Source organism: Argopecten irradians, chromosome 1, assembly GCF_041381155.1.
Source record: "Argopecten irradians isolate NY chromosome 1, Ai_NY, whole genome shotgun sequence".
In the NCBI taxonomy this organism is placed as follows: Eukaryota; Metazoa; Mollusca; class Bivalvia; order Pectinida; family Pectinidae; genus Argopecten; species Argopecten irradians.
The window spans coordinates 54760045-54786161 of record NC_091134.1 but is presented as its reverse complement, the minus strand read 5'-3'; the positions used below and the strand labels follow the sequence as shown (position 1 = coordinate 54786161).

At 34.2% G+C, this 26117-nt stretch overlaps 6 protein-coding genes across 6 annotated transcripts; 4 read left to right on the top strand and 2 right to left on the bottom strand.

Moving 5' to 3' along the window:
* Positions 1-982: 982 nt before the first annotated feature.
* On the bottom strand, positions 983-2316 carry LOC138310836 (uncharacterized). Its single transcript, XM_069252164.1, has 3 exons — positions 2160-2316; positions 1655-2007; positions 983-1503 (listed from the first exon to the last, which is right to left on the bottom strand). Exons 1-2 carry the CDS (start codon positions 2220-2222, stop codon positions 1771-1773), a joined length of 300 nt encoding a protein of 99 aa, XP_069108265.1. The 5' UTR covers positions 2223-2316; the 3' UTR covers positions 983-1503; positions 1655-1770.
* Positions 2317-11697: 9381 nt separating this feature from the next.
* On the bottom strand, positions 11698-13079 carry LOC138333761 (uncharacterized). Its single transcript, XM_069282337.1, has 3 exons — positions 12929-13079; positions 12432-12777; positions 11698-12256 (listed from the first exon to the last, which is right to left on the bottom strand). The coding sequence occupies exons 1-2, from the start codon at positions 12998-13000 to the stop codon at positions 12541-12543; spliced, it is 309 nt and encodes a 102-aa protein (XP_069138438.1). The 5' UTR covers positions 13001-13079; the 3' UTR covers positions 11698-12256; positions 12432-12540.
* Positions 13080-15580: 2501 nt separating this feature from the next.
* LOC138310824 (uncharacterized) lies at positions 15581-16808 on the top strand. Its single transcript, XM_069252155.1, has 2 exons — positions 15581-15748; positions 15870-16808. The coding sequence occupies exons 1-2, from the start codon at positions 15668-15670 to the stop codon at positions 16098-16100; spliced, it is 312 nt and encodes a 103-aa protein (XP_069108256.1). The 5' UTR covers positions 15581-15667; the 3' UTR covers positions 16101-16808.
* A 1481-nt stretch (positions 16809-18289) lies between these two features.
* Positions 18290-19445, top strand: LOC138310815 (uncharacterized). The gene is made up of 2 exons (XM_069252144.1): positions 18290-18447; positions 18587-19445. Exons 1-2 carry the CDS (start codon positions 18367-18369, stop codon positions 18815-18817), a joined length of 312 nt encoding a protein of 103 aa, XP_069108245.1. The 5' UTR covers positions 18290-18366; the 3' UTR covers positions 18818-19445.
* A 1328-nt stretch (positions 19446-20773) lies between these two features.
* Positions 20774-21936, top strand: LOC138333756 (uncharacterized). Its single transcript, XM_069282326.1, has 2 exons — positions 20774-20944; positions 21078-21936. The coding sequence occupies exons 1-2, from the start codon at positions 20864-20866 to the stop codon at positions 21297-21299; spliced, it is 303 nt and encodes a 100-aa protein (XP_069138427.1). The 5' UTR covers positions 20774-20863; the 3' UTR covers positions 21300-21936.
* A 2255-nt stretch (positions 21937-24191) lies between these two features.
* On the top strand, positions 24192-25814 carry LOC138333746 (uncharacterized). The gene is made up of 3 exons (XM_069282313.1): positions 24192-24351; positions 24626-24854; positions 25036-25814. The coding sequence occupies exons 1-3, from the start codon at positions 24280-24282 to the stop codon at positions 25116-25118; spliced, it is 384 nt and encodes a 127-aa protein (XP_069138414.1). The 5' UTR covers positions 24192-24279; the 3' UTR covers positions 25119-25814.
* The last annotated feature ends 303 nt before the right edge of the window (positions 25815-26117 follow it).

The window sequence follows — 26117 nt, the reverse complement described above, 5'->3', positions numbered from 1 at the left end:
CCAAGGAAAGACACCCTGCTGGGTAAATTGCTAATGACGTATAGAGTTTTGTTTTACTTACTTTATATCATATGCCATTTTAACTTTCTCGAAAAAAACAAGAGCAATTTCCATCAATATTTGCTATTAATAGCATTTACCCCATCATAGATATTACAATAACTTTAACAAAGCAAAAACAAAACCTTGACCCAGTAGTCTTGGAGTCGCGAAGCTTGATACATAATATGATGCATAATAGGCAACACTTATCAAATTTACATCCAAGAGTAAAATGTTGCATAACAGTGGATCAGACCGATAATAAGTTCAATTATCTATAGTAAAACTATTCAAACATAAGTGAATAACCCTCCTAGCTACACTTTGTCATTAACATAAATCATTTAAATATATGTCTTCTAACATTCTTCCTGTAACCTGGTACATATTACAAGACCAAAGGAGAGTTCTGCGTTGTGGTGTTATTGTAAACATCCCGGGAACATACCATAAATGAAATCGCAAAATAAATTATAGCACCCTTTATAAGGCTAGCATTAAAAGTGCCATAACTTTTCAATAATGAGTGAATCTTTGTGTGTATGGTGTATCACATATTGTAACAGTAGGTTTTTGAGGAATTGAATTTGAAGTTTATGTTTTGTGTCTTTATTCCTTAATTTTTGTTTTCTTAACGGAGTTTAGTAGTTTTGTTTTAAAAGTAAACATTTACCTCTTATCTACACTTACACTTCCATGATTTCATTGATCGTAAACAAACACATTGCAGCTCATTGTAGTGTTCTTTCGTGCGTTTGAATATTGACGAAAAAAATAACTTATTTTATAAAGAGGCATAATAAAAACATGTTAACTTCGGTGTCTTTACTACTCTCGATTCAGTGAAATTGAAGAATGTCTTATAGATAACAGATGATGAGTGTACCCTTCTGAATGTGGTTTTACCTGAAGCACAATAAATGTATAACAAAGCAAAATATGTGAAATCAATAAGTTTTATTTTTAGAAACAATTGCAACCTGCCCTATTGCACATCCACGTTGTGTTAACCACCATGGTTATGAAACATCTTTATATATAAATTGCTTACACATTGGTGTATGAAATGTTACATGCAATTCTGGTATTTTCATATCGTATTTTTTCCATTATGGATTAACATATACCAGTATTTGATATTGTTAAACGAAAGCACGTTAAAACGTTCTTTGGTTATTTCCAAAAGTTTAACACAAATGTCATAAAGTTTGTAAACGTATCCTCTTCACTTCCATCTGTAGTTGCGTGTAACTGTCTTGTTTCCCCAAATATCTTTCGGACTTTAGGCAAATCTTTTTATGGTTACTGGCTTATAAAATGTAGAGTTGATTTGGAAATCACATTATCGCATTAGACAGTTGAGTTACATTGCCCTCGTCGCATTGGTACCGTGTTGAATAGGACATAGACTCATATACATCATACATTGTCCACTCCTCTCAATCAGTACCGTGAAGACACCTGAAACGACAAAGCAAAGACAATATTATATATATATGAATTTTAAAGTTTATTTGTAGGAAAACAGTCATCTGATGAGCATTTCGAGTATTAAATTGGTACATATCTAAAGGGCATATTATCTACATTTGTAAAAAGAATATGTAATTACCTGTACTGATCATGTGGTTTCTGTGTCCATATTTGTAGTGTTCCACTCTTCGACAGAATCAATATTTTCCAGACGTTTGATTCATCTGAAGTCTGGTAACTCTATTCCATTCCATATCATATCTCATTGTCATTACTAGAAATACTGGCGTCACTGTCCGAGTCCGCCGAACTAGAATCCTCCTCTGGGATGGATTCATGTAGACTGATGAATTTGCGTCTACCTTTCACCGACAGATGTTTCTTCTTCAGCTGTCTGCCTGGGTGTGACCTCTGTTTGGCCAGGGTCTTGATGTTGTTGTTTATGCTCATAAGCTGGTTCATCAGCTGGACATCTTGTTGTCTGAGGTCAAGCTGTAATTGGAACAATTCATAACTATTAACAAGTTATCGATATTTCAATAAATTGAATATCATCACAACTTAAATTTCATATTTGCATTTTGTTATAATATCATATCTTAGATACATCTATATGATTCGGTATGGCATAGATATATATTTACCATTTCGCTCCTCAGAGTAGCCAGCGCAGTGTTAATCCTATCACATGCGTTTCCAGTCTCCATTTTGTTTACTGTAGTGTAATAAACTTAGTCAAAGATTCAGATGATTATTCCTCAGTGTCAGTATAAGAACTGATACAATACCTGTTGCTGGCGCTTTATATACCTTCCCGTAATCTTAGGTGGGGTAAACCACGTGTTTGTGTGTGGTTAATGGCAGGTAAACCACCTGGCCAACACGATGTGATACCACCAGGGAGGTATCGGTTACACCTGCTACAAAGCTTACCTGTATAGTAGATAGATATTAAACGGATAATAGTTATATATTGTTTCATTAGTAGATGGTGTTTGATGGAATTTTGTTCTACATGGATTGTGAATGTCTCCTGGATGGTATATGTTTGTAGTGTTGACATCTGAAATATGAATCCCAAACATAAGGTCGTTTGTATTAAACGTCCTCAACAAATTTTCACTCCTCTGAACATGATATCTACCCCTATATACACACAACGTGGTTTTTTATAAGGTCTTTGTTATCTATTCTATACAGATTAACCCCGCGAAGAACTTTAATTACAAATTTTGTTTGCATTCTTCAGAGTCAAATATCTCGAATTCTGTCTTTAATATGTGTAAAAATGACAATCACCTCTATTTTGTTTGTTCACACATTGAATTGGGGGAGGGGGGGGAGAAGAACTAAGCTAGATGCCTGGAAAAATAACCTTCAATACTAGGAAATCAAGCACAATAAACTTTCGATCGGGGAGTATATATGATATTAATATGGGTTAAAAGTAATTATATGTATTTGATTTATTTCAAGGATATTCCCAAAAGGAAGACAAATGCAATTATTGAAGAGGCCGACTTCCATTGTATTGCTCCTGATGCTTCGACAAAATCAATTTTGATTGAATTCAAAAGTAAACACTTTTAATGTGCACTTAACATGATAAAGTTTAAGATACAATAAACAAACAGTAATCGTTCAATCTATCAAAATTCTAAACAACAAAATAGATTAATTAATATGTAAACACAATAACAAATTATAATAAAATATTCTGATTGAAATGTTTTGATCATTTTGCTAATTTATACAGAAAATGTATAGTTTACACATGCGTTCTCTTCGATCGTGTTTTATTGGATTGTTGACTTTAATGAGAGACACGATACTTTAATTTTCTAATTAACTACATAAAATGTCTACGTATTTAATTCACCATACCTTTATTTTACAATATCAACATTGAATTCGGCGTTTTGATACATGCTTATGTAATTTGATTCTCTTTTAATTTTTCTTAATATAGCCATACTAATTTTTTAGCATGCGACGAAGGGGTCGGCAGATAGCCAAAGAAAGTATCATATTTCTCAGAGTAATTCCTCCCACTGGGCAACCTGCTAAGTGTACACCAGACATTATCTTATGGATCTTATGCTGACAATATCTCTCAATTGCATATCTGTATCACATGCCTAATGCAAGCTGCTTTTTTCATACTAAGTAATCAGACCCGTATTTCAAAAGCATATTCTGTACTAGATCGTGCACTTTCATGTACAATAGGCCTACATGAAAATTTACAGTTAGAATTAGTGTCATTTTATACATTAAATAACCAGATGGGCATTTGAAAGTACAAACAGCAAAATGTCTGAAGTGAAAGAATATTAAAAGCTTACATTTTGGTATATTTAGCAAACGTTTGAATTTTTAGAGGTGTTTTTAATTCGATATTCCATAATTAGCACGATTTTCATTGATTGTAAAATGATTATTCAAGTTTATTATTATAAAATTCGTTAAACTATTTATATCTTGGATACTGTATATATATGAATTCTTAGGTCAAAACATTCCATATATATGAATTCTTAGGTCAAAACATTCCATGCGTTGTACATAAATTTTTCATTAATACATACAAACCAACAATTATTTAAAAAAAAAAAAAAAAAAAAACAAACTTTCTGCCTTTGTTTGGGGCTGTATTTTACACACCATGTTTCGTTAATATGTGTCAGGACCTATGGGGCAGAAACAGACTCCCAATGTCTTAATTGGTACCCGACTTACAATGGTTCTCGGTATCTATTTTTGGCATTCGCTTAAAATCCATGTTGAGGTGTGCAAAATTACCATATCATTATTCATCTCCTTATTAATAAACTGTTACGTTTCATTCATTTGGTGGTAAGAGTAAGAAATTAGTTCCATAGTGTCTAGATTATTATTTTATTACCCGAGTCAAAATGTTCCCGGTTCTGTCCAGTTTGGGTCTGGGGGAAACCTAGACACTTGGTCAAGTAGCCATAACTAATTAGGAATATGGTTACTAGTGTATAGGGAGGTAATATATTGGAATGTGCAAAATACCATATCATTATTCATCTCCTTACTTATTAATAAACAGCGCTTACCCTTGGAGTGAGGCTAATTGAGTACTTTGTGATAGTAGTGTTTCGCTGGGAGCGGGACGTAGGCTTTTTCGACAGGATTTTACAAAAGTGCTTACCCTGGGATTGGGACTAATTGAGTGCGCTTTTGGATAGTAGTGTTTCGCTGGGAGCGGGACTTAGGCTTTTCTTCATTTCGCTGGGAATTAGAGATATTCCGCTTAGATTTGTTTCTTAATTGGATAGTTGGGATCGTCAACGTAGTGACGTTAGGATTTTAGGTTTTATTTCGTATCAACTGTGTTTCGTTCTCCTGTACATATTTTGAGTGTTGTAAATAAATTGTAAATATTACTTTAAGTGAATTTGTGGTTATTGGAAACGCGACAATTGGTGTCAGAAGTGATATTAGTCTAGAGAAAACAACAGTAATCAAAGAACGTTACAACCGGTGCCAGAAGTGGGATACTTCTTCAAATTAAAACAAAGAGCGTAAGAACGTTACAAATGGTGTCAGAAGTGGGATTAGTCAAGAGAAAACAACAGAAGTAAAGAACGTTACAACTGGTGTCAGAAGTGGAATTCGTACTTAAAGCTGACAATGCAAGTTAAAAACATGCAGTTGAAATTAAAAAAAAAATATTAACGAAATATTTTTTTTCAAAAATTGTTTCTGAGACATCCCCTAGTTATGACAGTGTGGTATCTAAGGAAGTGGCAGCCATTTTTCTTTTGCTCTGCTTAGTAACCTTCACTGGCCAACCCCCTATATAAAGCACGGGACACTTGACACACGTGTATCATTCTAAACATATCTTGTCTCAGATACACATGCCCCGATATTGCAAATAACAATGTCAAATTGAAAATAAACACTGCACTCACCTGACAATATTTCATTGAAGTAATAGATGAATGTGTTGTCAGCTATATCCCAACATATGTCCAATACGAACTAATAAAACACTTCAATATACACTAAGTTTTACACGTACATGTACAACGACACGTGTGTGTCCTTGCTAGTTGTCGCTCGTTCGGGTCAGGTACATAGTCACGTGTATATGGTCAGTTGAGTGCGTCGGGTACGATGATATACGTGGAGATATGTGGACGGATTATTTTTGGATTTCTATTCACTTGCGTAGGAATTTTATTTTGAGAAACATCTAAATGACAACTTAGAGGAGTTGACATGTTTTCTTGCTAAAAAAAGTCCCTTATAGTTTTACAGGTGAGGGTTTTGTTTACCTATTTGTAGGTGATATAACCTGTGGACTGCTAGGTGTTTAGGTACATGAATGAGCGCACGTGTGTCGATTCACGCGCTTTATATAGGGGTCGGTGAGTCGTCGGAATGTAAAACAAAAATGGCTGTCCTCAACCGGGGAATGTCTCATAAACGATTCTTGGAAAAACGAGTATACTTATTTTTAAAAAAAAATCATGTTAATAATTTTAATTTGCATTGTCAGCTTTAAACACGCGCATTCAAAGGGATTATTTTAAGAATTTGGATTTTCGTGTATGTTTGGGATTTAAGTGACGTAAAATTCAAGATTTTTGAGAAGTGCCGAGAAATTCGAATTTCCAAGTGATTGGGATTGATATTGGATTTTCCTTTTTTGGATTATATGTAACATAGATATTCTTATACTGGATTTGATTTCTATTTAACCTGCTGGAGTATGATGGTTCTTCTGTACGACATGGTGTGTGGATTAGCAATTATTCTTCTTTCATGTCAGTTAATGTTTGACAACTCGTATGTTTTACAAGAAAACCATTATAGAAAAGAAAGTGTTAATAATTACAGAGAACGTAGTTTCCCTACTTATCTCTCGGTTTCAAGGGAATATCTTGTGAATCTTGAATCGGACAAAAATTGGGATCCAGGAAAATAAGTGAGATTTTAACATAAGTAAATTAGCCTGACGACTGAACTAATCATGGATATTGCAAATAGAGTTATGGTTCTGGTGATGTGACTTTTTCGGATTATAATGTAGAAATATTAGAGTTTTAAATGACTGTCGTAACACTTACCATTTTTGGAGTTTTGGTGCGATTTCAAAACTGCCAAAAGGTACTGAGAGATTTGGAAATATAGACATATTTGCCAGTTCTCATGCTAAGTTTTGATGAGGTATTAAAACTAGGGGTCATGGAGAGGAACGTGGAAATGTGTTGGAGATATTGTCCATTTGTGCCAATGATATGTAGAGACTTGGAAGTGTTTCGAAGTACTGTATTAGTGACTAAAAGTGATGAACCATCTTGTGTTTTCGCAAAGTTTGAGAACATAAGTCTCACTGGTTCACGTAGGTGAGATGTTTATTCACTATATGGCCAACAATATAACTGTGTATCTTTAATGAAAGTACTGGAGTGGGGGTCTACTCTAGGCAGGAGATCCACAAAATCAAAATGAATGAACTGATTTGAGACGGGGCAGTAGACATCACAAACAGCCCGGCCGCTTCGGATTAATAGGCTTGGCTAAGAAAGGGCTCGCGGGTGATGAGGGATTTTATTGCTAGTGACTGTGTAACACACATTGGAGTTGTCTTGTGTGTGTCTGTAAATAGTGTCATATTGTATGTCAAGACTTTACCTAAATGTAGATGGAAGAAATTAGGACCAACTGTGCTGTCAAAATAGTGTGGACAGTGGATATTTAGTAAAAGTTACGAGGAGAAAATGAATTTGTCAAAATCAAAAATGAACATTTCGGCCACGGTTTCGTCCATCCAGACTGAGTTAGTGTTTCTAAATTTCTTCTCATGTTGTTAAAAAGGACATTAGACGTACTGACACGGATTTGGCACGAGTAAACTTAGACTGAGAGGGGAGGGGGAGGTTGTCATTATCGATCACATGACTTTGAAAACCAAGCAAACAGAACATCATTCTCCAAATTGAAACCAACAAGTCAACATGGATACTCCTAACACTCCATTACAAGACGAGTTTCATCTTTTTTCACCAGTGTCTGAGGTGGATTTTGACTGCTCACCATTGCCGGGGCCATCAACCTGCTTTCAGCCCGAGTCAGCGGCGACAATTAACACACGAGAAACAGAACAGAACCCTGTCAGCCAACTTACTAAATTTTTAGAAGGGTTGTCAGGCAGAATTACAAATATTGAAGAGCGACTAGGGAGGATGGAAATCTCCATTAAAGAGGCAACATCTAACGCAATCAAACATAACCATGAAAGTCTAAGGAGGAGCATGGAATACCAGAAGGCATTGGCGGAAAATCTGAAGCAAGATATCCAGAAAACAACAAAAGGAATTATCCACCTATCAAAAAAACGAAACACGGAAATGCCACCGGAGATACTGTCTACAATTTGGAGTCTGGTCCAAAATACTACAGCCTATCTCCAGAACCATCAGCAACCAACATCTTCAGAAGATGCAGAGAAAGGAGCCGGTAATTCTTTGGAGTAAAGCTTGAAAGAAAACAAAAGTGTCTTAGAGCCTCATAGTGATAGGAATTAGCCAAAAAAAAGTGCCAATTATCAAAGTGTAAGAGCAAAAGTGCCAATATTCTAAGTGATAAAAATTAGAAAAGGTGCCAGAATTCGATGGAATTATTCAAAGTGTTAGAAATTATCAATAGTGCCAATTATCAAAGTGTTAGAGCAAAAGTGTTAACCATCCAAGTGTTAAAAATTAGAAAAGGTGCCGGAATTCAATGGAATTATTCAAAGTGTTAGAAATTAGCAAAAGTGTCAAATTCAATGGAATTATTCAATGTGATAGGAATTAGCCAAAAAAGTGCCAATAATCAAAGTGTTAGAATTTAGAAAAAGTGCCAAAAATGCGTTGGAGAAATCATTGTGTAAGAAATTATTGAAGTGCCTAAATAGTCTTTGTGCTAGATTCATTCGATACAAAAAGTGGTGTTAGATTTAGAAAGTGATGTGAAAAGTTATTGAGGAATAGAAATTTAGAATTAGTGTATATAAATGTGATTTCAGTGCTGTTATTCGTACGGATTACTGTGCCATTCGTATGGATTATTGTGCCATTCGTACGAATTATTGTGCTATTCGTATGGATTATTGTGTTATTCGTATGAATTATTGTGTTATTCGTATGGATTATTGTGTTATTCGTATGAATTATTGTGTTATTCGTACGAGTTATTGTGCCATTCGTACGAATTATTGTGCTATTCGTATGGATTATTGTGCTATTCGTATGAATTATTGTGCCATTTGTATGGATTATTGTGCCATTCATATGGATTATTGTGCTATTCGTATGGATTAAATAGTGTTTATAGTAAAAATCATTTCCGTATTGCTATTTGTGTGAATTAGGGATAGCATATGAAGTGAAGTGAAAGTATTGCTTTTCATGTGGATTACATCAAGTGCATCTATTTGTGTAGATTCGTGTCGATTAGAGAAAGTGTATATATTTAAAGTGATTTAAGTTTAGTTTCCATGTGGATTACAAAAAGTGTGTATATATTGCAAAATATTTTAGTGTTGATATTCGTTGGATTTAAAAAGAAGTGATCATGCTGTGTGCTTCATTATGTTCAAAATTGGCACCTCATCTTATTTGGCACTAAAATTCTCGTCTATGATTTAAATCTGGCTGATGATAGTGAAAATTATTTTGAAATTGATCAAAGCTCTTATGAAAATTGTAGTATAGGTATCTAGTGTAGGCTCTAAGAATGAGTGTCATTCTTTGGGAGGAATTTCGACGGGATCGGCTTCGCGCAACGATCAACAGCTGAAAGATTGGATGGATATGGAACAACGCAACCGTTGGGGCAAACAACGACTCTGGTGTTTGGAACACCACAGCGACAAACGTAACGTCAAGAATCAGCGGCACCAACAAAGAAATGTAGAAAAGTACGTCAAAAGAAAAAAAAAGTAAAAACTTTTCATCATCAAAGATTGACATCCTCATAGATCGACAGCAACATCATAAGTAGAGTGAAGAATCAACAAAAGACATATATCAAAACCAGAATCAACTGAGGGGCCTAACAACCACCTTGCAGTAGTGTTCCATGTTCTACGATGACACCTTATGATAAACTTTGTTATACAAGTCAGTGAAACTTTTGAAATATTACCAAAAGAATAAAGTTTCATACCTGAATTTGGATTTAGCAGCAGCCGTAATGAACTTTGACATATTTAGTGGCAGCCATAAAGAACTTTAACATATGTTGTGAAATTTACCTAAATTGGGATGTAGCAGCAGCCGTAAAGAACTTTCACAAAATATTGTGAAAATTTACCTGAATTGGGATGTAGCAGCAGCCGCGATGAACTTTGAAATCAATATTGTGAACTTTCTTGCAAACGTTGTGATTTAGTAGCAGCTATGATGAACTTTGACATTTAAGTTTGTGAAAACTCTTACCTAAATTGGGATTTAGCAGCAGCCGTGAGGAACTTTGACATTAATTGTGTGACAATTCTTACATTAATTGGGATTTAGCAGTCGTGAAGAACTTTGACAGTAAAATTTTGTGAAAATTTCATTTCTGAATTGGGATTTAACAGCAGTGATGAACTTGACAATAATAAGTGAGATATTTATTATCTATATTGGGATTTTAAATTCATTTTTGTGATTTCTATAACGGATTAATCTCAATGGGATTTAATTGTGTTCGCAGGAGCTCACACCAGGCAGGAGATAATGTTACGTTCATTCATTTGGTGGTAAGAGTAAGAAATTAGTTCCATAGTGTCTAGATTATTATTTTATTACCCGAGTCAAATGTTCATTAAAGGGTGTAAATTGGTCGGTTCTGTCCAGTTTGGGTCTGGGGGAAACCTAGACACTTGGTCAAGTAGCCGTAACTAATTAGGAATGGTACTAGTGTATAGGGAGGCTGTGTACAGGAGCCTGAACTCTAGGCAACCTGTGTGTGTGTATTTTTAGGGTCCAGTTGACCTACTTCTCAGAGAGATGGCATTGTATATATTTAGTTTAGGGGAATTCACAGAATTATTTTAGGGGTCACTTGGAGTTTTTATTTAGCTTTGCTTGGAAAGTATATTTAGCTTCATTTTGGATGTTTCGAGTGTATATTTAGTATAGGGGAATTTCCTTAAGTCTTTACTTAGATTCCCTAATTTAGATGCTCGGCTGAGCTTATATATAGTCTAAGGGTATTTCCTTAAATCTTTACTTAGATTCCTTAATTTAGATGCTGGTAGATTCTATATTTGATTTGTATTTGTAGATATAGGTTATGTTTATGCATGAGCTCATTAATGAATGGGTATAAAAAGGGCTGCGGCCCTGGGACTGGGGCTTTTCCTGACCGGATTTTAAAGTAGCGCTTACCCTTGGAGTGAGGCTAATTGAGTACTTTGTGATAGTAGTGTTTCGCTGGGAGCGGGACGTAGGCTTTTTCGACAGGATTTTACAAAAGTGCTTACCCTGGGATTGGGACTAATTGAGTGCGCTTTTGGATAGTAGTGTTTCGCTGGGAGCGGGACTTAGGCTTTTCTTCATTTCGCTGGGAATTAGAGATATTCCGCTTAGATTTGTTTCTTAATTGGATAGTTGGGATCGTCAACGTAGTGACGTTAGGATTTTAGGTTTTATTTCGTATCAACTGTGTTTCGTTCTCCTGTACATATTTTGAGTGTTGTAAATAAATTGTAAATATTACTTTAAGTGAATTTGTGGTTATTGGAAACGCGACAATTGGTGTCAGAAGTGATATTAGTCTAGAGAAAACAACAGAAGTTAAGAACGTTACAAAACCAATATAATAAGCATTTTACCACAGTACGAACTATATGGAGTAGGTGCAAATAATATGTCTTTGGTGGTACTAAGATGAAAACAAACATAATCGTTATATTCTATAATGCTATTGGCGAATATTGATGAAAAAGCATTTTATATTACTTCTGAGTCCTGATAAGATAGTGTAATATATAAATAAACAATTTCAATCTTTGTCGCTTCTCTGGATTCAATGAAATGGAATGATTTCATATAAATAACAAATTATTAATTCTGGGGAAATCTTAGTCATGCGGAACAAGATACTCTTCTGAAATGTGTTTTACATGAAGTACGATATATGCATAACAGGACAAAATATATTGAATCAATCAGTTTTATTTTTGTTTTCAAAATAATTGCAACATGCCGTATTGTACATCCGCATTGTGTTAACCGCCATGGTTATGACACAGCTTTAGATATAAATTATCTAAACATATAGTGTATGAAATGTCACATATAATTATGTTGTTATTCGTATCATGCTCATTTTCCACTATTTAAATCCACAGCGTATTCAGCATATATAAGAGAATGTTATGCACTTTAAGATGTTTGGTTGGTAATCGGAAAAAAAAATGTTCCGTCATTTATGTTCACTGAAATATCTTTTCCACTAAACAGTCGTTCCAGCAAAAATGTCATAGAGATACGATAATAATCTCAGTCCCTCCTCTTCTGTCTGGCTAAGTCTCTCTTTCCCAATATAATTTTAGGAAAATATGTTTCCGTAGTTACTTGGAGGTAGAAATAAAAACAGTTTTAAGAGGTCACATTATCACATTAGATAGTTGTGTAACGTTGCCTTGTTGTGTAGACACAGTCTTCAATTCGGCCATGGACCCATGTTGTCACTTTCCTCTCTGAAGTATACAGTATCGTGGATGCATCTGAAACGACAAAACGAAGAAAATATTATATATGGATTTTAAATAACATATAATTGAAAATAGATTTGCGGTTAATTCAAGTTTAAAGTGTAGGAAATCAATTATCCTAAGACCATTTTCATGTACTTTTAACTACTTACATATTGAATGAAAATAATTCATATTGATTATTTACCTGCACAGAACATGTGTTTCCGTGTCCATGTCCATGTAGAGTTCCGCTCGGTCGCAGAATCATAGTTTTCCAGACGTTTGATCCATCTGATCCAACTTTACCCATTCCATCATATCTCATTGTCATTACTAGAGATACTGGCGTCACTGTCCGAGTCCGCCGAACTAGAATCCTCCTCTGGGATGGATTCATGTAGACTGATGAATTTGCGTCTACCTTTCACCGACATATGTTTCTTCTTCAGCTGTCTGCCTGGGTGTGACCTCTGTTTGGCCAGGGTCTTGATGTTGGTGTTTATGCTCATAAGCTGGTTCATCAGCTGGACATCTTGTTGTCTGAGGTCAAGCTGTAATTGGAACAATTCATATTTTTTTTTAAAGTTATCAAATCTTGAGTACATTAATCATTATCATTACATTATTTTCATTATTTATCCATTTTTAATCTTATAATATCATATAATGTCATATCAGATGAATGTAAATAAATATATTTACCATTTCGCTCCTCAGAGTTGCTAGTGCACTGTTAATTCTATCACTTGCGTTTCCTGTCAGAACGGCTTCCATTTTGGTTACTGTAGTGTAATGAAATAAATAAGATTCAGATGATTATTCCACAGTGTCAGTATAAAAACTGATATAATACCTGTTGCTGGCGCTTTATATACATGTCCGTAATCTTAGGTGGGGTAAACCACGTGTTTGTGTTTGGTTAATGACAGGTAAACCACCTGGCCAACACGATGTGATACCACCAGGGAGGTATCGGTTACACCTGCTACAAAGCTTACCTGTATAGTAGATAGACATTAAACGGAATACTGTTATAATATATTGCATTGGTAGATGGTGTTTGATGAAATTGTGTTCTTCAGGGGTTGTCAATTGTTCGCCAGGGTGGTATATGTATGTAGACATCTGAAATGTGAATCCCAAACAAAAGGCAGTTTGTCTTCAACAATTTTCATTCCTCTGAATTTGACATCTACCACAGTGACTATATACACACACCATGTTTTTTATTAGACCTTCGTATCCATTCTATAGAGATTAACCCCACGAATTGAATTTTTTTTTTTTTTTTTGCATTCTTCAGAGTCAAATATCCCGAATTATGTCTTTAATGCATGAATAAACGACAATCGACTTATATCATTTGCTTACATATTCAATTAGGTGAAAATAAGTCCAAAGCTAGATGCCTGGAAAACAATCTTACTAGGAAATTACACACAGTACATAGTCGGTCAGGGAGTATTACATATCATACTAATGTGGATATGAGTTAAGTAATTATATGCATTTAATTTATTCCTAAAGTTATTCTCAAATGGAAGACGAAAGCAATTATTTGTTAATTACTATGAATAAATATTTCGACTTCAATTTTCTTTCTCCTGATTTTTTTAATCGATGCTTCAAACAAGTCAATTTTGTTTGAAGGAAGTTGTATCTAAAATTTAAAAAATCTGCACAAAAAATTATAAAGTTTAAATTAAAATCAATCAACTCAATCAACAACCATAAAAAATTAAAACACAATTGTCTAATTAGAAATATGTAACTCTTTTTCCTAATTTATGCAGAAAATGTATATTTTAGATATAGTATAATGTTCCCTTCGACAGACATTCATTTTTTAATTAACGACAAAAACGTGTACGTATTGAATTCATCATATCTTTATTTTATAACATAAACATTAAATTCGGCGTTTTGATACATGCTTATGTAATTTGATTCTGCTTTAATTGTTCTTGATATAGCCATCTCAATGCTTTAGTATGCGACGAAGGGGCCGGCAGATCGCCAAAGGAATCCGTCATTATTAAGCATTGTATGTTATAATTGATAACAAAAGAGGTATCATAATTCTCAGAGGAAGTACATCAGACATTATCAAATGGATCTTAAACTGACAATATATCTCACTTGCATTTTCTGTATTACACAGCTAACGCGAACTGGGTTTTTTGCATAATTACATCCGTACTTCAAAAGCATATTTTGCTTGAGCTAGTGTTTTTTGCTATATCTTGCATTAAAATCTACAATTATGAAAAGTGGTAACTTATATATTCAATACCTGGGCAGGCAAACACCTATTAATAGATACAATAAGTAAGATATCGGAAGTGAAAAAGTAATAAAAACTCGTATCGTATCTTTAGGAAATATTTGAATTTTCACAAAGGTTTTCAATTTGATTTTCAATAATTGACACGATTCTGATTGTTTTTATCCTCGATACCCTAGGGGTTGCCATCACATACGATCTCTACACCCCATTAAAAGAGCCACATGACGGTACCTTGATTGACTGTGTGGCTTTGAAGTAGGTCATCGCTCTCTCTGTAAGTCTTCAAAGGAATTCTTTGCAGGCCTGTGATTGGTTCAGATTTGTTCCCCTGATAGTCGAGGGATGTAGAGATCGTAAGTGATCGGAACACCTAGAGTATCGAGGATGATTGATTTAAGTCTTTTATTATATCACGTGTACAAAACTAGACCATGCCGATTGTTAAAATTACAATCGTTTAAAACTAATTCAAGTGAGCGTCGGTGTTTGATGATATTTCGATTTTCTGCATCACCGACTAATACTAAAATAGACACAGTTATACATGAATGCCATTGATCAATTGTACCAAGCCATATGAATATATAGGATAAAATATTTTTTTATATCTAAATCTGTCATTGATAAAAATAATCTGCCAAGTATTTTGAATTTCTTCTGTCTATGTTGGGGGTTGAGGGTGAGGGGTGGGGGGGCTCTATCCCTCCAATGTTTCGCTAATATGAGTCAGGACATATGGGGCATAAACAGACTCCCATGGTGTATCTGGTACCCGACTCACAGAGGTCCTCGGTATCTATATTTGGCATTGGAATAAAACTTATGTGAGGTATCTTACTATGTTGAAATATGAAAAATACCATATTATGATTCGTCCCCTTATTAATAGGCCAATATCATAAACAATATGCCAATGTATTGACCATAAAAAAGAGGTGTAATTGATCTGTCTGTGGTGGTACTAAGATGACACAACAGGTGTTTTTGGCTCTAACTCTAAACCACCCGCCGAATGTACGAGGCCTCCAGGCCAGGGTGGAGGAACAGTATAAATAGGAGTGTAGTCCAAGAGCTGGTAATTCTTCCAAAGACACCAGTCTATCTGCAACAAGAATTTTCAGACGTTTTATCCGAATTACCAATTTACATACAACATGGAATCCGTACAAATACAGGCCAACAGTACCTCCGCTGAGAGGATCACCAATGCACTTGCTTCACTCAGAAACGACATGGTAAGCAGTTTAATTCAAGCAATAATATAACTTACTTACCTATTTGTTTTTATACAGTGATAGAAACTCAATTAAGAAAAGATACCGGTATTTAAACATACTTTTCATTTTCTCATTCCAGCTTGATCTCAGACAACAAGATGTCCAGTTGATGAAACAGCTAATATGCATCAACAACAACATTAGGACTCTAATCAAACGAAGACCTAACTCTGGCAGACAACGTAAAACGAAATACACACTGGCCAACGGACGGCGGAAATTCGTCAACAGACAAGAATCAATCCCTGAAGAAGATTTGAGTTCTACAGATTACGACAGCGACGAAAGTCTTTCTGGAAATGAAAATTAGTCGATATCTAACTCAACAAAAACTTTCCTCCAGAAAACAAACAGTTAAAACTTTGATGCTAACAATGGAGAAGAAACCAAATTCGCTTACCCGGATTATAATTTGAAGGCGATCCAGATATATATTTCAGACATTCTTTAGCTATGAAAGGGCGTATCTAAAGAAGGAATGCAATGAACTAAGAGCATTGATGGTTACCACTGCTCATGGAAGAAACTAGGGAAAATACTTTAGCTATATTGTGAGAAAGACGTTGATGGCATGACAATTGCTCAAAACTGCCATACTTTTTAAATGTGTTCAAAAAGTATTCATATCATACACATAATCATGTTAAAGTAAAGGAGTCGTTGTGCGTCTCTGAAGGAGATTTCATGCTTAAACGAAACATATGCATGTAATTATATTATATGTTCTTGTCATTACAAAAGAACTAATTTGCAAATTTATAGTGAGTAAATGCTAAACGATATGTGTGTAATTGACCTGAGTGTAACCATTGACTAAATGTACATTAAAGCAAGCGTTTTCACTAAAACGACATGGTAATTAGGGGATACACAGGTGCATCTCTGTGTAGGAATCATATAAAGTTTGTGTTGACAAAGGCGCTAAACAGCCTGTTACTTAAGTGCTATTGTTGGGGCAATGCAATATTTCTTACCTCATTAATTATAAGAATAAATTCAAAATAAAATGTTATTGCAATATTATTGTTTTACTTTTATATGTGTGGTTGTGATGTAATACTCACCGTGCAGACTACCTTGGAAATTAGACTAATTCGATAATATTTTTTGTAGTGTTAGAATTACCTACTTGTTCCTTTACTATAATTTGACGTAATTGGTATCCTACATATATACGTGGAAAATGATCTGTGCTACTCGGAAGAGATCTTTGATACCACGACTTTGACCCACATGTGTTATATTAACATCACATTATATGATAACCGGATTATAAAAGTGCGCTTTAAGGCAAATAAATATAAAAACGAACGTCTATAGAAATAATAGAATAGAAGGCGACATAACGTCAATGAAAATGGTTCACTTCAAACTGCTTCGAATGAACTGGGTCGCATTGATTATTTAATTATTTAAGTTATGTTTTTCTATTAATTAGAACAGTATTTTCATTGTTTCAAATCACAAATTAGGGTTAATGTATAACCTTAGATTATATTTTAGAACCATAAAACAAAAATTTGCCTTTCCGACATATCGTCATAATTGATAAGATACATCTTACTAATTAAACACAACCGAAGAAACTTTGACCTAGAATGCGTTTGGTGATTGTGCACAAAAGCCTATTATCACTTTAATGACATACATATTATCAATCCGCGCGGTAAACATGCAAATTACAGTAATCACTGTAAGAATGTAACAATACCTTATTTATCAATCGCTAGCAAACGAATTAATGCACAAAATATATCCACTCTAAGATGCATTGTCTACATATACCAAATGTAATCAATCTCTACACGTAGGCATTTGGATAAAACAAGAGGAGCATTGTTACTCTCGGAGGCCAAGGTTGATTTATAACGAACATTTTTTACTATATATACATACAAACAATGAGGGTTAGGGTAATACAGCCTTCACGTCATCCTTTAATGACAAGCTTATTAAATTACCGTTTACTGCCATTCGTTAATAAGAAATGCTTTGCAGGGAATTTGCTTTCTATGATAAACGTTTCACCATATGATGCAAATAGACTATGCGTTATTACAGAACATATACAAGACATTAAATAGCCACTAATTGAAGTTTTACTTGCGAAATTTCTTTGATATTAATGATGAGGATTAGCGTAAAATGCACGTAACTCTTATTTATAACTTATTTCAAACAAACTAACAACAAAACAAATATAACAGTTCATGTAACTATTTTAAAACATTTGCTCCTGGATTTTCTCTAAATAAGTATGGCGATACACACAATGTGGGGAGCATATCGATTACTTAAAGAATACATCAATATGGTGCCTTATCCAACACCATCTAAACAATTAGCATTAAAACAATACCTTGCCGCTGTATGATACATGATTGTATGGTAACTGATACCTGTCCGGTGGTACTTGGCTATGAAAACAGATATTTTATGTGCCCAATACTAACTCACACACGGATTTACGTAATTCGGCGTCAGGGGTAGTATATAAGGTAACAGGAGGAGGTATCTGATCATTTCTAACATAGACACTGACCAATTTTCTACACGATTGTGTGTATTCCCCGGCCATGGAATCACTAACAATGTTCCCAAACAGCTCTGCTACTGACAGGATCAACAATGCTCTCGCTACCTTAAGGAACGATATGGTAAGTTTTATAGATATAATGTATTCAATTATATTCATTACAGATGTAGGATGGTATGAGTTGCTATTATATTGAGTTTATTTGCAACACTAAATTATCTTTGTTGACTCTAACAGAATTATTACTTTTATCATTACAGCTTGACCTCAAACAACAAGATGTCCAGCTGATGAACCAGCTGTTGAGCATTAACAATAACATCCAGACGCTGGCCAAACGAAGACCTATCTCTGGCAGACAACGTAAAACGAAATACACACTGGTCAATGGACGACGGAAATTCGTCAACAGACAAGAATCAATTCCTGAAGAAGATTCGAGTTCTACAGATTCCGACAGCGACGAAAGTCTCTCTGGTATTGAGAGTTAATCTAAAGATGATGTACTGAAGCTATTTCAAAAATGTTGACTTCATCAAGTCAATTGACAACGTGAGAACATTCCCAAGAACATTCGACACATCTGAAAAGATATGATTAATATGGACAGACATCGTTGGATCAGCAAAGCCCAGTTCTAGAACACGAAGGATGCTTCATTGCTGAAGGTGATTGTGAAAATGATATGGACATATTTCCATGACATGGTTTCATAAAGCTAGACTTTAAGGAGTTAAAACTTCATTCTTATAAGCTGGACTCAATACCAAAAGACGGATAATGGCGAAACCTTTCGTGAAATGACATTTGCTTCAAACTGCCTTATTATAAACTTATGTGTTCAGAATGAATGTAGATATATGTGTTATTCCTAAACAAAAATTAACATTGAAGCGTGTGAATAAGTTTGATACTGATGACGACAGGTGTAACTGTATTCCATGCACACCTAACGAAAACGAAAGATTTTAAGACAGAGTTCGAAGTTTAGTGTTTGAGAACATATCGCAATAAACATATAGCTTGTGAATTAATATTTTAAGATATGGATCAGAATATAAAAAATGGGACAGGTGCAATATTTATAACCATGTTAATGTCACTGTTGAAATAATAAAAAAACATACATGTATGCTTATGTTATCGGTTTTGTTTTATTAGACACTTTCCCTTCTTGTTTTCCTGTTTGCTAAAATTAATTATAATTAACTAAGAAAAACAACATGCATTTGATGCAGTTTCTCAAAGACAGCTTGGTAAACATATTAAGCTTTAAAAACTAATCAAGCTATAAATAAGAGAAATTAAGAGTTTTATGTTTTATATAGATTGTGTAACAATAGAAACGATATAGATCACTTGTAAAATATTAGTGCAGATATAATGGTGCACTTATAACTAGAAAATCCATCGTCTAGATATGATAATATGCCATATCAGTTACAAAAACTATTGACTGTTACACCATTATATGTTGGGTGGTCTATTAGGCATAGGTAATAGTTCATGTAATAGCAGTATCTTATTTAAAGAGTATCTTTACATTTAAATCACTCTTATTCCGGTTAATTGCTTACGCGTAAAGAGCCAATATTGTCACCATAAAAAGTATCCTCAACATGTTGTACTCATCGGTATAAGCTTACTTTTAAATCCTGTGAGTTTGGTTTTTTTCCTATTTGCACTCAGTTGCAGCAACCTAGTTTAAAGTGAGCCACAAGGTAATTTAACTTCATTCAAATTCCACTTAGATTGAGTGTCATATGAATCATGACATGAATCATTCTTACAATTTTAGCAGACATCGCTCGATAGATACTTTGTTTGTCTTTAGCCGTTACGCTGTAAGTCGAATCGAAGAGTATTATATCAGCTACACGTTGTATACTTATGACAAAAAATAATAACTTTATATATACTTTACATGTAATTTGCTATCTAGGATAAACTTTTCATCGTATGAAGGAAAGTAAACTATTCGAAACTTAAGCAGAACATATACATGATAAAAATACCATCCCATGTAAGTTGTACTTGCGACATTAAGCCAAAAAGAAAAATCTTTGACATCGAAGCTTTGGGTAAACATATTGGTCTTTATGTTGGCAATACATGCATTAGATTTAACATTATTGAAAATATTTATATAATACTTATGCCAAACAAACATCAACATGAAAAAAATATTACAGAATATGTATGGATTTTCTTTAAATACGTATAGTGACACACACAACGTAGGAAGCATATCGATTACTAGTAGAATACATAAATATGGTGCCTTATCCAACACCATCTGAACAATTAACATTAAAACAATACCTTGCCGCTGTATGATACATGATTGTATGGTAACTTATACCTGTCCGGTGGTACTTGGCTATGAAAACAGGTATTTTGTGTGCCCAATACTAACCCACACACGGATTTACGTAGTTCAGCGTCAGGGGTAGTATATAAGGAAACAGGGAAGGCTCTTGTCATTTCTAACATAGACACTGACCAATTTTCTACACGATTGTGTGTATTCCCCAGCAATGGAATCATTAACAATGTTCCCAAACAGCTCTGCTACTGACAGGATCAACAATGCACTCGCTACCCTAAGGAACGATATGGTAAGTATTATAGAAATAATGTATGTATTTTTATTCGTTGTATGTAACAGTGCATGGATTGATATGCTAATTTTATTTTTAAAAGCCAGGTACATTTTTGACTACAATAGAATTATTGCTTTTATCGTTACAGCTTGAAATCAAACAACAAGATGTCCAGTTGATGAACCAGCTGTTGAGTATAAACAATAACATCCAGACACTGGCCAAACGCAGACCTAGACAATGTAAAACGAAATACACGCTGGCCAACAGACGATGGAAATTCGTCAACAGACAAGAATCTATCCCAGAAGAAGATTCGAGTTCTGCAGATTCTGACAGCGATGAAAGTCTTTCTGATATTGAGGGTTAATCTAGATGACGTATTGAAGTACTTAAACAGGGGTTGACTTCCATCAAATTAATCGACAGCGTAGGAACATTCCCACGAACATTGACACATCTTAAAACTCAAAAGGTATTGATATGATCATACATCGTTGGATCAACTATTCCAGGTCTAGAAAATAAACAGTTCTTCATTGCTGAAGGTGATTGTGACAAAGATATCGACACATTTCCATGACATTTTTTCATAAAGCTAGACATTCACATATATAAAGTTCATTCCGAGACGTTGGACTTTGATGCTGTTAAAGGACTCATTAACGACAGACGGATAGTGATAAAGCTTTCCCTGAACTGACATTTTCTTTAAACTGCCTGATTATAAACGTGTGTGTTCATAATGAATGTAGATATGCGTGGTATTCTTAAACAAATGTTAACGTTGATGAATTATGCTGATGACGACGGGGGTAAATGTATTACATTCACACTTGAAGAAAATGAATTATAAAAGACCGGATTCGAAGTTTGAGTGCTGAAAGGAGAATGTATAATTTTAGATGGTGTGTATCGCAATAAATATATAGCTTTTGAAGTTAATATTTTGAAGATATGCATCGTATTTCAAAAATTGGGACATGTGCAATTTTTATGTTAAGTTTACTATTGAAATAAAAGACTTAAGTTTATGCTGCCGTTTTTGTTTTAAGTGACACTTTCACCTTGTGTTCATGTTTGTATATTGATATAACAACTATCTAAGATAAAGCAGCATTGTATGCAGTTTCCCAACTAAATTTAACAATGCACAAATATCATATATTTCAGTTGTGGCTGTAACAGCTTATCAGTCTATATAAATAAAAACTGAAGACTGTTATGTTTAAAATAGAATTCTGTAACAATAGAAAACTATGTTCATAATATTCATACAAAATACGAGCACTATATTGAATGGTTCACTTCTAACTTAATAGTCAAATCGTCTCGACATGGTAATATGTCATATCCCTTACAAACATTCTTTGATTGTTGTACCATTATATTTTGCGTGGTCCATGTCACATAAAATAGCAGTATATAGTTTAAAGAGGATTTTTTTTTCTTTTCATTTAAGTCACTCTATTCCGGTTAATTTCTAAAGCGTAAAAAGGAAATATAGACGTCGTTAGATATATATTAAACTTAACAAATTCCGTATGTTCGGAGGTTCTTTCATTTGGATTCAAATGTAGTAATTAGCTTTAATTTTGATTTCATTTTCATTGATGACACCCAGAATAAGTCGAATTAAAGTTCCACTTATCCTAGATGTCATCCATGAAGATGAAATTTAAAATTCTGCTTTCATTCTTGCAATTTTAGCAGACATTGCGCAATGCTGTCATATGTTTGTCTTTATTCGTTACATTGTAAGAGTTCGAATTTGAATACAAATACATGTATCATGCCGGCTACACGTACGTTTTATACTTTTGACATAAGATAATAACTTCATATATAGGGTTGTGCAAGCTGAATGGACAAAGCCAAATTCATTGCTATTTTCTATGAACATGTTTTTCCGTACCTACCGTTAGGGTATCAATTGCATTGATATACATATATAGATATATATCCAATAGTTTATGAATAGTTGATATGTAAAATAGTGTGTAACATTGTTAATGTGCCAATGTAAGTGATCTCTCCGAATTGGCATTAGGACCGTGGAATGTGTATAAGTATAGATATACATATTATAATAAAACCTTCATCATTTGAAGCGTTAATTGTTACGCCTTATCATAGGCATTCAATAACTACCAACAATGACAGGAATACAATTTCTAGTATTGAACATAGAAAATCGTTTTTTGAATAACCAAATGTTCCACTGATACTGTTAAATGTTTTAATCTTCTAGAATACATTCGCGTTTAAATTGAAATCAAAGCAAGCCTTGCCCAGAACAATAAGTATCCATATATACACCAATCCAGCACTACATTGTTAAAAGCCAAGTACAAGTGTTATTTGGTCCGCATTACAACGTATAATTTGAAAAGTTAACTACTTATAGCAAACGCAATGATGATATTTGCTGGAAGGTTGAGACAGATACATTCCCGGTCGCCCAAGTGATTTCAATTACACCTGCCTATTTAAGGACACAATTTGGTTTGATAAATGATTATGTAAGTCTGATTGCATTTACAAAAAAAAAACATATTTATGTTATTGGTAAAAACAGGAAAATAGTGTCCAGTAAAAAATAGAAACTACGCCAATTACAAAACGTCTCTTAGTAGAATGCTATTCCAAAAGTGCGCATACATTCCATATTTTTTTTTTTTTTTTTTTTTTTTTAATGAAAGTGATAATACAGTTATTAAATTCACGTTAATACTAAGAAAGAGAGTATCTTTAGAGTATATATTGTATTGATTTTTACTTTTTTCATGTGTATTGGTTTTTAACCTTGGATTTCTAATTTTCCCTGGATACCTTTCTTTCATTTGCCTCCTTCATTGAGTGTCCTAAAGAGACAAACCATCCTGTGTTATGACGCAATGTCATTTTATTTGGACTCACTTTGAGACTTATAAACTATTTTGAAAACCATTAAATGTCGAATTCCCATCCTTATACTACCACATGAAATAAACACATACTAATTGTTTAGTGTTGTTCCGTTGCCTTTTCAGTATATGTCAAACAGTGCTAGTCCTGTTCCAGCCAGACCGCGCATTCCGCCGTCCCAATTCCATGTAGGAGAACAATCTAACTAAATCCATGGGTACGGGTGCCGTATCTAGCACCATCTGTGAAACTTAAGCCACACCTGATTAACAATCAAACACACATAGTGTGTAACCGATCGGTCTCCAGTGGCATACGACCACGTGGTCAGTCCGTAACATAGGGTAGGTATATATACTCCTAACACCGCCAGTCTGATTACTTCTCGCCTAAACTCACCTACTACACGGAACAACTCGTTCTATAACTCAGAACAAATTAAGATGGAATCTACATCCAACACCGTCGCCTCCGACAGGATAACAAGCGCTCTAGCTACTCTCAGGAGTGAAATGGTATAAATCTCTGTTTTAAGTCATTATATAAAATCATATTATATTATTGTTTTGTTCTCGACATTTGATGATTTTCATTCATTTCTTAAGTAATGAGTTTTGAATTGGCCATACATTTTCACTCGTAGAAGTTTCTAGATGCAAGAAGTTATATTAATTTTTAACACTCAAATAATAAAGAGTGCTATGTTATATATTGAAATTGTATTATGGTGATTTATTTTCCCTACATCTTTGATATTCAATTGTTTATTTTTTCCTTTAAATATTACAGCTTGACCTCAGACAACAAGACGTCCAGTTGATGAAACAACTGCTTTCCATCAATGACAACATCAAGACGTTGTCCAAACGGAAAAGAAGCTCCGGCAAACCATTGAGGAAGAAACTTGCTTTGGTTAACGGCCGCATGACATTCGTCAATGATGACCAGCCTATCACAACCAGACACACACCAAGTTTTAGATCAAGAAATCTTAACAGATCTCTTTCTAGCATTGAAGGTAATCATTTTTTTTGAAAAAAAAGGTTTTTATAATAAGTTTTCAAAAAATAACATATACATTAACAAAAAACGTGTATGGATGTTTAAAACGTCATAAGTTAATGATACGTCTAAATTGTCTTTTCAGAAATTCATTGCATTGCACATCATCAATTCAAAATTTACTGCTATTCTTTCAGACTCATCCAGTTCCACAGAGGATCTGAGTTCGGCAGACTCTGACAGCGATGAGAGTTTGTGTGGCACCATGCAATACCATTAGAAGGGACTTATGCCATCTCGGTTATCGGACAATGGATAAGGACTTAAATACTGGCAAATAACAACCATACCAAAATGTTCAAAAGATTTTGCTAAGTGTATTATGTTTAATGCTGAAATATGAACAAGCGTTCATTTAGTCAACTCTTTTTACTGTCCTCCTAATTTGGAATTAGTATCAACAGAATTATCCATAAAAGGACCAGCCAACTACATACCATTACATTGCTAGAAGTTAAACCCCGACGAGTGTGATGAAAGACTTACCTGCATTTTATTGAACAGAAGTGCTGAACTCTGCCAAATGACTTTTTGTGTTCCGAAGGTGTTTACAAACATTATGAACATGACAAATGGATATACATTTCTATATCCTGCCAATAACAATCGACGCAGGGCCTTGCCTAAAGAAAACGTGACGCACAGAGATATGAAGTCGAGATTGCAATAAGCTTTACAGTATTACTTTAATTGAAGACCATCGATTATCTATAATCGACCATAGTCATAACTCACAGTACAAAAGATGTTGATTGTATTTCGAGACAAATGCATTTATATGCACGAAAGGTAAAAGTGTGTTAAGTGAGGAAATCATGGTATTATTATATTATTGTTACTGACAAAAGTCGAAATGACTTGCAAATGTTGTTATTTTTTATTTGTTATTGGGATAATAAAACATCTCAAATAAAAATCAGCAATTTATTATCTTTTCAACAAGTTTTAGCAGTAGATGTTTTGTATGTGTTGACAAAGTTTTTGAAAAACAACATAATTGATTGTTCCTGTTCATGTTAGACCGGTTTATTAGCCTATTACACACTTCAAACAATATGCCGATACAGTACACTATAAGGATGGTTTCATTTCAATACATTATATATATAAACAAAAAAGTCATAGGCACAATGCAATGAAAATATAATTAGGTTATCTGCTCTCAGGAGGTCATATTTGAATTTCATTTCCAATTACTTCGTGTTTTGTGGCCGAAATG

What these genes read in the sequence shown, in the direction of transcription:
- LOC138333756 (XM_069282326.1), top strand. Translation starts at nt 20,864, where the DNA reads ATGGAATCATTAACAATGTTCCCAAACAGCTCTGCTACTGACAGGATC. An exon ending in CTACCCTAAGGAACGATATG is followed by an intron (nt 20,945 to 21,077) that starts GTAAGTATTATA and finishes TTATCGTTACAG; the next exon opens with CTTGAAATCAAACAACAAGA.
- LOC138333761 (XM_069282337.1), bottom strand. Translation starts at nt 13,000, where the DNA reads ATGGAAGCCGTTCTGACAGGAAACGCAAGTGATAGAATTAACAGTGCA. An exon ending in CAACTCTGAGGAGCGAAATG is followed by an intron (nt 12,778 to 12,928) that starts GTAAATATATTT and finishes TTCCAATTACAG; the next exon opens with CTTGACCTCAGACAACAAGA.
- LOC138310824 (XM_069252155.1), top strand. Translation starts at nt 15,668, where the DNA reads ATGGAATCCGTACAAATACAGGCCAACAGTACCTCCGCTGAGAGGATC. An exon ending in CTTCACTCAGAAACGACATG is followed by an intron (nt 15,749 to 15,869) that starts GTAAGCAGTTTA and finishes TTCTCATTCCAG; the next exon opens with CTTGATCTCAGACAACAAGA.
- LOC138333746 (XM_069282313.1), top strand. Translation starts at nt 24,280, where the DNA reads ATGGAATCTACATCCAACACCGTCGCCTCCGACAGGATAACAAGCGCT. An exon ending in CTACTCTCAGGAGTGAAATG is followed by an intron (nt 24,352 to 24,625) that starts GTATAAATCTCT and finishes TAAATATTACAG; the next exon opens with CTTGACCTCAGACAACAAGA. An exon ending in ATCTCTTTCTAGCATTGAAG is followed by an intron (nt 24,855 to 25,035) that starts GTAATCATTTTT and finishes CTATTCTTTCAG; the next exon opens with ACTCATCCAGTTCCACAGAG.
- LOC138310815 (XM_069252144.1), top strand. Translation starts at nt 18,367, where the DNA reads ATGGAATCACTAACAATGTTCCCAAACAGCTCTGCTACTGACAGGATC. An exon ending in CTACCTTAAGGAACGATATG is followed by an intron (nt 18,448 to 18,586) that starts GTAAGTTTTATA and finishes TTATCATTACAG; the next exon opens with CTTGACCTCAAACAACAAGA.
- LOC138310836 (XM_069252164.1), bottom strand. Translation starts at nt 2,222, where the DNA reads ATGGAGACTGGAAACGCATGTGATAGGATTAACACTGCGCTGGCTACT. An exon ending in CTACTCTGAGGAGCGAAATG is followed by an intron (nt 2,008 to 2,159) that starts GTAAATATATAT and finishes TTCCAATTACAG; the next exon opens with CTTGACCTCAGACAACAAGA.